This window comes from Sebastes umbrosus, chromosome 8 (genome assembly GCF_015220745.1).
Source record: "Sebastes umbrosus isolate fSebUmb1 chromosome 8, fSebUmb1.pri, whole genome shotgun sequence".
Lineage (NCBI taxonomy): Eukaryota > Metazoa > Chordata > Actinopteri > Perciformes > Sebastidae > Sebastes > Sebastes umbrosus.
In genome coordinates, this window is record NC_051276.1 from 8,426,522 (window position 1) to 8,438,932 (window position 12,411).

The following is a 12,411-nucleotide window of genomic DNA, read 5'->3' on the forward strand; positions in this document are numbered from 1 at the left end:
TTCAACACAGGACACCAATATGTTAAATTAGTCAGACAAAAGAAAAAAGAAGAATAAAACAAGATGTTTTTTACGCAATAAAAGGTTTAATCCTTTGTGCCATATAAATTGACATGCAGAATACAGTTCTACAGTGCACTGAAGTGACAATGTGGCAACTGTGAGTAAAAAAATGTTACACTGCAATTTCAAAGTTCCTCCTCAGTCTAGTCTATCACTTTCCAGTTCCAGTGCAGTGATGTATAGCGAACTAGGAACACACATCGGGGAATTGAATTCACAAGCATGCATCAACTCCTTCAGCCAACACTCGGCTGTCTATCGTACATCTTAGATCCCCTTTAAACCTGGCATTAAAATGCGTCTCCACATACGTCTCCAGTGACCACTTGTGATCCGATCTCACTTCCCTGCTCTGTATGCAAATAAACACGCAGTAAACACATGGCTAATACAGCAGACATGTACATGTACTTACATGAATGTCAGTAGTAATATCCTACATATTCGTGATGTGAATTTGGGTCCATTTTATTAACATCAAAATAAAAGGTACCGGCGGTCCCAGAGGACCTCCGCGCTGCAACAGCGGAGTACAGAGCTCCAGAGAGCCGAGGAGGAGAGCGAGCGTGTGTCAGCTCCGTGCAGACCAGCGTAATAGAAACACAGACACATCTGCGACAGATTGATAACAATGCACTTTGCGTGCCTAGTCTGATAGTCTGTAGATATGTAGCCTATAGATAAGATATATTTGAATAAAATACAGTTGTACCTACAGGATACAGTAGAGCACAGAGGCCGCGTCCATGCTGCGTGGCAGACGAGCACTCGCGTCTGCCTGTCTGTTCACCTGAGGAGCGCAGAGACCCCGCTGATCCCAGCGGGACGTCAGAGAGATCGGATCTCAATCTGTCCTCAATGCGTCTTGAGTGCTTTCACACCTGTACTTAGAACTGTCCACTTGTGATTGGATCACTCAGGACGCATGTTAATACCAGGTCTGAATAGGGCCTCAGTGAATGGAAGTGAAGAAATATGACATTAGTTATTACATTAGTTATCAAAAGAATATCACGTGTATGATTTGGTTAAATAAATAGTTCAGAGATACAGTAGTTTAATGGAATTTTACTGTATTTCAGAGACTAATAAAGGCCTTAGGACAGACCTTGTTTATGTATTTGGTGTAGTCTGAAGGCTCAATTGTTGAGTGTCTATGTGATTAAATAACATAATCATGATCTCATAGGCATCAAGGAATTGAGTTTGGATACATAAGGTACTGGATATGTAAAATACAAAATACTATATAACAAGATAGCCCAGTGAGCTCTTTGCCTCGCCACAAAATTAGACTGCTTACACATCATTCAAGTTCAAAGAACTTTTAACAGACCAATATGAATTGACTTACCCTTCACATGTCAGTTTTCCCACAAGATTATTTCAAACATAAACAAAACAAAATAAATCAACAAACAATATTCGAGGAATGAGGAATAAACAAATGATAAAAGACAACTAAAAAAAATGACAGTTGAAGCCAGGCATGGCACGATATGAAAATGTCATATCATGATTACCCTGGCCAAAATAATTGCGATTCCCGATATTATCCAGATAATTATCAAAATATGCTTAAATCTCTTAAAATGGCCCTTTAATATACTGGAATGACATTACCTTACATTTTGTTAAGAAACAACAATATTCAACCCCCCCCCCATGCATCAATAAAGGATACAAAAAATCAGTAACATCGTATGAGTTTGTTATTTATTACATGCTAATTCCTGTATTTTTAAAACAGGCTCTATTTTTCATCTCTTTACCATGATTGAATAGGAATGAATAGGAATCTACATGGTCCCATCCCTAGTTGAAGCTATGTTTGACTAATGTGAGTATGTATCATTATTTAAAGAACATTACAGTGACATTAATGGTCCCTCCTGGTTTGTAGTCCTCTGTGCCATAATCCCTTCCCTGTTTCTGTTTGTACATAGCGTGTGGAATTGAATATGTCATCTTAGCCTCTACATTTATTTGTTGACAAACCTTAAAGTGACTCATTCAATTCCCTTGGCTTTCAGCTCATCTCGCACTCGTCTGAGATAATCAGGATCTGGGTACCCATAGCTGCAAACACAGTAACAGACATTTTAGGTCACATGCATAAGTTTCTCTTGCCATAATTACATAGATGTAAAAAAAAAAAGGAATGAATGCACACCAATTCATTGTCATGCACATCAATAAAATGCTAAATAAGAGTCCTTACTTAGTTGGTCCTCCATGTGTTGACGTTTTGTGGTGAATATCGTTCCACGTGACCATATTGTTCATGCCACTGGTGGTGGACCGGCCAACGGTGAAGACGAGTCTCTGATTGAAGGCTCGCTTCAGCAGTTTCACGATGCTTCTGCCCTCTGAGGAGTCTGGGAGGTAGCCTGTACGGGATGCACCTTCATATGGTTGACCGGGGTTCTGATGCTCCTCCTGCAGACACACAGTAGTAAACATTTCTCTGCTTAATGATGTCCTGTCAAGTGACTCGGGGTCCACAGCTCTTAGGCAACAGTAGCTTTTTTGTGACCAATTATTTATTGAATTTTAAAAGATGGACACACCATAAAGGAAACATTAACACACACACACACATAGCCTGAAATAAGCACAACAATCGAAAAAGGCCAATTCACCCCAAAACATGATGGCCTCTAGTTTAAAGTTACCGTGAGGAACCTTTAACTGGTTATGAAACAGTCTCAATGTAATACTGCTGACTCTATATGACCTACATAAGTAAACGAGACCATCAGCGAGAGTTATTTTCAATGCTTGTCTTCGGTGCCACCGGGTCTGATTCCGCGCAAAATCAGACAAAATCATGCAGGTTCGTCACAAACTCCCTCAGCTGACACTCCAGCGGGGCTTCCGGCAGCAACCAGCTCGCTACGGACAGACCCAAGGCCGTATTTATGGACCCGAGGGAGGGAAGGGAGGCATGGAGGAACCAGAACCAGGACTGCGCAAGGCAGACTGTCAGACCCTGCTGCTGTTATATGAGAGGTTTTCTAAAGGGACTTTGGTGCTTGGAAACACTACCGCTTTTGTCCACAGGGACCGCCAAATCCAACACAAAATGAAAGTTCCTCATAGTAGCTTTAAGGTCAACTGGTGAAATTGGCCTATAATACAGCAGCGGTGTGTGATCAATCTGGTCTTAACAAAATCTCCCATTTGCACTGGTCAGCTTTTTATGTTGCCACCTTGGTCAGGTCTCCTTTGCAAAACAAGTTTCCAACCTGGTGGAAGTGGACGTCTTGGCAATAAAAATGTTTCTTTGCTTTCAATGACCTTTTGAAGGTGGGCTAATCCCAAACACACACAAGAGCTGAAGTTGTTGTGGAATGCTGAATGAAATATTGTTGCTTCTTTTTTTTTTTTTAAAGCTATGCTTGGTAATCTTGAGAATTACCAACACTCAGCATTTCCAAATATTCTATCTTGCCGTTAGGAGCTTCAGTGCATACGGAAAGAGACTTTTTTTCAGCTTCTAGGGATCTTACATGTATGTACCAACCTTAATTAAAGTAGCTGCATGTAAACTAACAGGTTGGACTGCAAAGCTCACGTTGTTCAGTATTTTGAACAAACAAAATATACTCAAGGTTCACTTACTTTAACTTTTTCTGGAGCTATCGACCACATCTCAGTCTTCATCAATGAAAGGAGTTGACTCAGTTGTCATCACGTCGCCTTAGGGCCTGATCAGACAGATTGTGTTTTGCAGATGGAAAACGTGATACGGAGCGTTTTCTGCAGTTTGGTGCGTCTATCTTTATTATTATTGTTGCTAGGCAACCAACGAATGAGTGCTAATGTTAGCTTAACACAAACCTTGAACTGTACGCTACCTAATAGTTAATAGTACAACGTAAAATGAATGAAAACAACTTATCCGAAATCTCAAGCCTAGCGCACTAATTTGCCTCTGGGCCTTCTGTTTTGTGCTCAGATCATGATAACGACAGTTGGTAAAGAAAGTTATAAAGCTCCGGGTTTTGATTGGTTTTTGACAAGTGTTGACTCTTCAAGACTTTGGCTAGATACTCTGACAGTCTAGCAATGTACGAGTCTCACTGGGATGCTTCTGGTGGTCCCAGTTGACAATCCCCTGTTATCATGTGACCAAAGTTCCATTCTTCAGTGATGCCAACTGAGACAACTCCATTCGCTGATACAGTTGAAAGCTCCCGTCAAAGCTAGTAAGTACCTTGAGTTAAGTTTATTTTGTCAAATATTGTTCAAAGGTGGTAAGTGAAATTGAAATTGTTCAGTGTTGTATCTGTAGTCTTACCTTTTGGATGCCACTTGGAATGTAATAATGGATCTTTATTGTTCCGTATTTGTCATATCCAGGCAAAGATGAAGGGATTTGGGTGACTTTCATTTCGCCTCCATCAGGTTGTGTCCCTGTCAAAACGCCGTATAACGCTCCACACGTCGGGCATACGGGTTTGTATTTAAAAGCTTGTTGCAGACAGCTTTTGCAGAATGAGTGCTTGCACCGCAGAGTCTCTTTCTCCCAGGTGACTATCGGCTCCATACAGATCGCACATGATTCTTCTTCTTCAGGATCTTTGCTGCGTGTAGGTGACGGACCCGAGGTTCTGCTGCTGGGAGTGTCTGCTGGACCTTTGTTCACTGGACTCTTGCTTGAGCTTGGCGTATTTTGTGAAAGGAACTCTTTGAATTTAGCAATGTGCACAAAAGGCCCGGTCACCGTCACTTCACGTCTGTTGAGGCTGGGTTTGAAAAGGAGGTGTGGAAATCTCTGCTGCAGGTCTTTGTGGTCGTGTGAACTCAGAGGGACAGATATGACCTGCAGGTCGGAGGCGGCTCTCTGGTAGAATGTGATGAATCGCTGTCTGACAAAGTCAGCACGAACAGAGTAGGAGGAGACATGGCGTGGTCTGAAAGTCACCCGTACCGTCCCACTGGGTTTATTGTGTGCTGTGTCAGGCTGTGTTTCAATGGCAAAACTGTTCCCTAGAATCTTCTTAAGTTCTCTTGCACATGTTTGCTCAATGTAGGCCATAAAAACCCCAGACACATCCACAGGTTTGACACGAGGTGAAGCATGTCCATCTGGCTGACTGGTTGGTCCGTGTGTGACAGGACTGGAGTGATGCCTCGCTGCTGACAGTTGGACTGAAAGTTTCTCCAGCTCCTCGTAGGTTCCTTTCACTCTGTAACTCAAAGCTTTTTTCTCAGGACTGTAAGATTGAAGAATCTTCTTTAATTTTCGAAGGTCTTTGTAATCCGCTTCAACAATGGTGACAGTGATATCTGTGATGAACTGAAAAGAAAGAAGAAGAAGAAAGGCACTTTATTAATCCCCAAGGGGAAATTCATTTTTTTCACTGTTATTTTACATAGTACACACATGCACAAACAGGACCTATATACATGCATTAATGGAGAGATGTCAGAGCGAGGGGGCTGCCCCGGACAGGCGCCGCAAGCAGTTGGGGGTTTGGTGCCTTGCTCAAGGGCACCTTGGCGGTGCCCAAGAGGCAAACTGGCATCTCTCCAGCTACCAGTTCACACTCAGTACTTGGTCCATGCGGGGACTTGAATCGGCGACGCTCCAGTTTCCAAGCCAAGTCCCTATGGACTGAACTACTGCCGCCCTAACCCTAACCCTGCAACAGGACAGCTAAAGTTAGCTAATTTAGCTACATACCTCAATCTAAATGATCAAATCTAATTTTTTCTCGTAAAGTTATGACTTTATTCTCGTATTATTTACGACTTTTCTTTCTCGTAAAGTTATGACTGTATTCTCATTATATTACAATATTTCTTTCTCGTAAAGTTATGACTTTATTCTCGTAATATTACAACTTTATTTCTCGTAAAGTTATGACTTTATTCTCATTATATTACATCTTTTTTCCTGTAAAGTTACGACTTTATTCTGGAAATCTCAGATGTTTTTTCCCTCAATGTGGCCCTGATACTATGTAGTACATTTGCACTTTGGCCCTCACTGCATTAGACTTATATACTATAAACGTAGACTATAAACTGTGTTACCTTCATCACAATGCTCAAATGTTTTGCGGCTCCAAACAGATTTTTTCCTCTTTTTTTTTGCCTAAAATGGCTCTTTTTATAATAAAGGTTGCTGACCCCTGCTTTAACACATGATTGGCAACATAACATTGCATGAGGGGAACGGTTAATTAGTGGAGTATTCATTTGAATTGACGAGCTTTTATTTTGAAGGTCAGACGTCGAAACCGGAAACGTTCTATTTCATAGTTTTTTGACCAACTCGGAGCACTTCTCACTTCTCACTTCTCACCGTAGAAAAACAAACATGCTGCAGCAGTTTGCGACAGAATCAAATAGAGAGATTAACTCGCAGCCATTGTCTACGTCTTTTTCTTTAAATCAACATGACTAACAGCGACAGAGACTAACTCAGATGGTTGGGTGAAACCAAACCTTCTCCGACTATAAAGTGCGTTTTGTGCTTTCATACCTCCCCTTCCTTTAGCCTGCTTTAAGCTAGTCTAAATGTAGGCTGATACTGGACCTACCTCCATCCTGCAGAGTTCCTCTAAAGCTGGGGCAGCAGCGTGTTGTCGTCTCTCTGAGCAACACAGTCTGAAACTGAGGCTGCTGGTTGCTGCTTTCACTTTCAGGTTCATCACGTGACCTTCAGTGACCCCTGTCGGTGAGCAGGTGAATAACATCCAACATAATATATTCAGTTGTTCTGCACACAGTGGATAAAACTAAGTATTTCATCATCATCATCATCAACATCAACATTTATTTGTATAGCCCTTTACAATAACCAAAAGGTACCCAAGGTGCTTTACATTAACATCAAGAAATAACAGGAATAAAAACATAACATATCATAAAATCATAAAAAGGTACATAAAAAGCACAGGAAAAATGTCACAGCGCTGCAGCCAATCTAAATAAAAAAAAGTCCTGAGCTAAGATTTAAAAAGTACTAGGTCAGTGACAGTTTGTATATCAATATATCTAACTAGTACTTTGTATTAGTAGGCTATTTCCATCTTAAGCTACAGTATTTTATAGCCTACTTCTATATTTCAGAGGGTAGAAGTTGACAGTAACCTGCATTTGTTTTTTTAGAAATACATGCATCTCCACCTTCACCTGCTGTTTCTCGCAGACAGCTGCCATCCGAACCTCCACCAACAGCCTTTTCCATCAACCTACAGATTCTTGCATACAGCTGCAACCAGAAACCTCCACCAACAGCCTTTTCCATCAACCTACAGATTCTTGCATACAGCTGCAACCAGAAACCTCCACCTACAGCATTTTCCAACAACCTGCACCACCGGCTCCACCAAGAGATTCTGCACTGCTGCCTCAACCTGCAGATACTGGCAGACAGTTGCATCCAGAACCTCCGCCTACAGCCTCTACCGACAACCTTCACAGCTGCCTCCACCTGCAGATTATTGCAGACAGTATAGCCCGAGCCTCTACCTACCTACAGCCTTTTCCAGCAATCTACACCATCCCTCCACATGCAGATTCTGCCGAACACAATTCAGGATTCAGCCTCATCCAGAGCCTCCACCTACATCGTAAATCCACCATACTGCACCTTCTCCTCCACCTGCAGATTCTTTCACCGACCTGCCATCCAATCATCCACTTCCCCATTCTGGCGGGTAGCTGCAAACAGCAGTCCCATTTCCAGCACCTCCACCTATACTTCTTTTCCCGTCACCTCCACCTACTGCCAGGGCCACCTGAAGACTCTGCCAGAAAGTCGCAGCCTGAACCTGCACCTATACATCCTCTACCAGCAACCTTCACCGCTGCCTCCACCTGCAGATCCTTGCAGACAGCAGCAGCCTGAACCTCCAACTATAGCCATCAACCTGCACCTCCACCTCCACCTGAAAACTGAGATTGAAAGAATGGAGGGTTTCCACAAACTGGCATCCCAAAACTTATTCTTATTAATGGCTTATAAATTATCTTTAAAGAAACCGTAAAATACCTATTAACCATTAATAAAGCCATTAATTAAGGCTTATAAAAGGATGTCTCATCAGAAAGTGGTACCCTAAAACGTATGCCATCAGTATATTTAGAAAGATGTTATACAATATCAACCATTTAAAATGCATATAAAGCACTTTCTAAATGGCCACATGGTGGTGCTATCACATCAGAAATCCCCTGTTCCCTTGTTCATGCCCTATAACTTTCCACCAAATGTCATTCAAGTCTGTTATGTTGTTTTTGAGATATCTTCGTAAACAACAGACAGACAGACAAACAGGAACAAATAGCCTATATGTACCTCATGTGGCTGAATGTGAAATAAACATTTGGACAGCCTGGAGCCAAAGGGGCTGCTGGGTGAATATGAGTGTTCATTGATATCACATGAAAGCTCTCAGTGAGATCTTTTCCAAAAGTACACAACTGAAATGATGAGCCATAAGTTCTAATTAAAAGAAAACAGTAAAAGTGGGGTCTTGGTCTGTGACAAAAGTGCACAATGTGTTTACGCCCTTTTGGCACTGAACAAAGCATTATGGGAAAATCAAACACTTTGGCTTGGAGCCAGAGGGGTATAAATAAAAATGTTGATCAAACTTGAATCTATACTGTTGCTATGCACTGAACACAATATTTAATCTTTTTGTGTTATCAGATTGAGCATCACTTAAAAAATAATACTGCAACAGATTAAGTTGAAAAATATTCACTAAACATTTTAAAAATGGCAACAGAGTGAGATACACCTTTTTGGCACAAACCTTTTCCCATTAGATTAATGCAGAATAAGGGCGTATGCAAGTAAACAATTGTAAACTCACATTCATTTTAATTAAAATGTATCAATTAAACTTCAATCAACACTGAAAAAAAAGATAAGAAGGAGTATCTTCATCTTGAAGTTATGCCCAGACACTTTCACCAAGGCTTTTAAAATATAGTCGACAAGGAAAGTATCAAATCTGTCAGAGAGAGCAGAGCAGGTGGACCCAAATACAGGAGATCACTGACAACAGGAACTTGGTTTTAATTCAATCTCCAATGCAGGCAAGGCAAAACTGAAACTCTCATAACAAATCAAGGATCCAACAAAGACTGAACTGAAAACCAGGACTTAAATATGAACTGATCTGATGAGAGAATGAAGTGCAGGTGGAGAGATGGGTGGAGAAGCTCAGGTGAGAAGAATGAGGTGAATAGGCCGAGGAATGGGCAGGGAGCTGATTGGCTGGGAGAAAAACACTGGGAACAAGAAAGGAGCTGATTGGTTGGTAAGAACTAACATGGCTGATTCAGAGCAGGTGTGTAGATGGGCAAAGGAGGGAAAACACAGTAGATGGACTGGTAAATCAAGAGCTTCGCCTTCTGGCTCAGCTCCCTCTTCACCACAACGGTCCGGTACAGCGCCCGCATAACTGCAGACGCCGCACCGAATCGCCTGTCCCATCTCCCGCTCCATTTTGGCCTCACTCATGAACAAGACCCCGAGATACTTAAACTCCTTCGCGTGGGGCAAAAACTTACTACCCACCCAGAGGGTGCAATCCACTGTTTTCCGGCAGAGAACCATGGCCTCAGACTTGGAGGTACTCACTCTCATCCCAACCGCTTCACACTCGGTTGCAAATCGCCCCAGTGCGTGCTGCAGGTCACGGTTCGATGAAGCCAACAGAACCGCATCATCGGCAAAGAGCAGAGATGCAATTCTGAGGTCCCTGAACCGGACACTCTCCTCCCCTTGGCTGCACCTTGAGATCTTGTCCATGAAAATCACAAACAGGATCGGTGACAAGGGAAAATCCTGGCGGAGGCCAACCCCCACTGGAAATGTGTTTGACTTTGTGCCTAGTATCACACTGCTGTTACAGGAATATTGGCGTTTATTTGGCATAAAAAAACAACACACAAGTTAGAAGACTATATGAGACATAAGGGGCCTAAATTGCATTAATCTGAGCACCCAGCCATGGTAATCTATCCTAAATGGTTATCATCCAAGATGTTGAGAAAGAAAATCATGGCCTCTTAACTGTAAAGGTGAAATTTCCGAGCAGCACTAAAGGGCAGCATCTCTGCTCACGTTGCAGTACCAGTGTTTGTCCAGCAGATGTCAGTGCAGCTCCACACTCAGTAGACCCACAGCAGTGTGACGCTGCTGCCGGCCACCATGTGACCGTCCCGACAGACGCACCACCACCACCAGCAGCAGCAGCAGCAGCTGGGCTTTATACCAAACACATCCTGTTGACTTAACGCTGCGCCTTCTCTTTTCATTCATTTTGACTCTCAGCTGGCAGAGTATAGACTACAGGGAGCTGGCTGGGTCTTCTGGTCGGTTCTTGAGAGGTGATGCTGTCCTGTTGCTGTCTCACCGCCACCGGGGAGACTTTTCACCAGCAGCTTCAGTCCAGCCGGTACAGACTGTCGGTCTCCCGGTCTCCCGGTCTCAGCACAGTATGTACGGACAGAGAGAGGAGAGCAGTCACACACATGACAGATGGTTGGATCAAGAGTTGAAGCTGTAGAACTGTTAATTTGCCTCTCTGCTGTTTATATATAGGCCTTCTTATATTATGTTCTGTATATATTTTGAACAGTATATTAGACAAGTTGTGTTTGAACAATATTAATTGATATGTGAAATATCCCTTTTAACAATTTGTTAATTTCCATCTTTTCACCATCATAAATTTCCCTATATAGACCTATAATGCTGACAAAAAAATGTTAGGATATATACCTTTATAAAATATAGCCTTTTTTATTGATTTATTGTTTGATGGTTAATTATTATGGGTATAAGGGAATGAATTTGTGCAACAAATGAGCGTGATATTGTAGTAATTCAGCAATGTGTCTTTATAGACTTTAAATGCTGAAATAATTAAATATTAAATAATAATAATAATAATAAAAATAATAATAATAATATAATATAATATAATATTAAACATTTAAAAAGATTAAAAAAAAGATGCCATCAACCAATCCTAAAATAGGATTCAAATACATAAATATTTCACTTTTTTTTTTTTTAAACATTTTTTTAAAAATCTCTTCCGCACGTTATTAATCAGATTTCCCCTTTTCTCAAGGTTTATAATAATTTATAGATTTTATCATATAGCGCTCCAAATATTAACCGGAGATGAGAAAAAAAAAATTATATGACCCGAATTTGTGTCTGTTGTGTATGAACCTGTTTCCGCCCTCAGTCTTTAGATAATATCCACAGAGAGAGAGCTGGAACAGCAGTGAAAGTAGCAGGCGAATCGGATGGACGAGGTTTAGACATCTGTCACATTCAGCCAATAGAATATACATTAGTAATATTGAAAAAAAAAAGGCGCTGTGGGGCAGCGGAGATTAAGTCCAGTTTCTAATCTGATCACACAAGTCAGATGGAAGCAAAACAACGCCTCCAAAGCGTCATGGATATAGCAGGACAAGATCACCGTGTGACGCGTCTTCACACTCTTCAGGAGTACATTAGAGGAGAGGAGAGAGGAAAGTGATTTCATTTCATTTAATCACGTTTGAATTAAAATATAGACTGTTGAATTATAGTGCAGTGATAGTGCGGCCTTTATATAGCAGCTCTGGTTGACTGTGTGTGTCAGACATCATCATCATCCTCTCATCTGAAGGTCACTGTCACTGCTGTCCGATGGAAACCATATAGGTCCAGCTTTGGTCATTTTTTTTTTTTCGATTTTGCAGGTCAAAAGTTTAAAAACAAGTTTGTTTTCTTACTTACTGAAAAAAACCCATTTAATTGTATTATTTCTCTTGTTCATCCGTGCAGCCTATAATCAGCTGATCTGATGCTGCTTTGGGCTGCAAATCACAAATTAGGGCATAATTAAGTATTATTGTTTAACATTTAGATAGGCCTGTATAAGATCTTTTCTTTTTAGGTATAAATAAATAAAGTGACATTTAACCAGATTTGTCAGTGTACTTGAGATGTACTTTTTTATTTAGCCTTTTTTTTAGTAAAACATCAATACAATTTGACTATTTAAGCCAAACATGAGTTTAAATTTTACCTGATGATTTGGAGTACTTTAGCTTAATGTCAATAATGAGAGATAATTCACCATCAGGCTCTTTGGCCTGTGTGCTCTCTGAACTGTGGCCATGGAGCTCCAAATGATGGGTAATAGTTTTCAATATTGATTTATTATTTACTATCTCCCTACTGTTGAGCCTTTCAGGCCGCGGCTCCTGTTAATTCAAACCTCATTGCATCCCTGTACATCATTTCATTTCTAAAATTCAACAATTATTTGCTCATATTTCTGTGCATATAGGTTTTTTTTTTTTTTT

The 12,411-nt window shown here is 41.1% G+C and overlaps 1 protein-coding gene across 1 annotated transcript; it reads right to left on the bottom strand.

The window, feature by feature from the left end:
* Positions 1-66: 66 nt before the first annotated feature.
* On the bottom strand, positions 67-10,883 carry si:dkey-3h3.3 (uncharacterized protein LOC100144568 homolog). Its single transcript, XM_037778976.1, has 5 exons — positions 9,677-10,883; positions 6,618-6,748; positions 4,367-5,368; positions 2,285-2,502; positions 67-2,142 (listed from the first exon to the last, which is right to left on the bottom strand). The coding sequence occupies exons 2-5, from the start codon at positions 6,726-6,728 to the stop codon at positions 2,073-2,075; spliced, it is 1,401 nt and encodes a 466-aa protein (XP_037634904.1). The 5' UTR covers positions 6,729-6,748; positions 9,677-10,883; the 3' UTR covers positions 67-2,072.
* Positions 10,884-12,411: the final 1,528 nt, after the last annotated feature.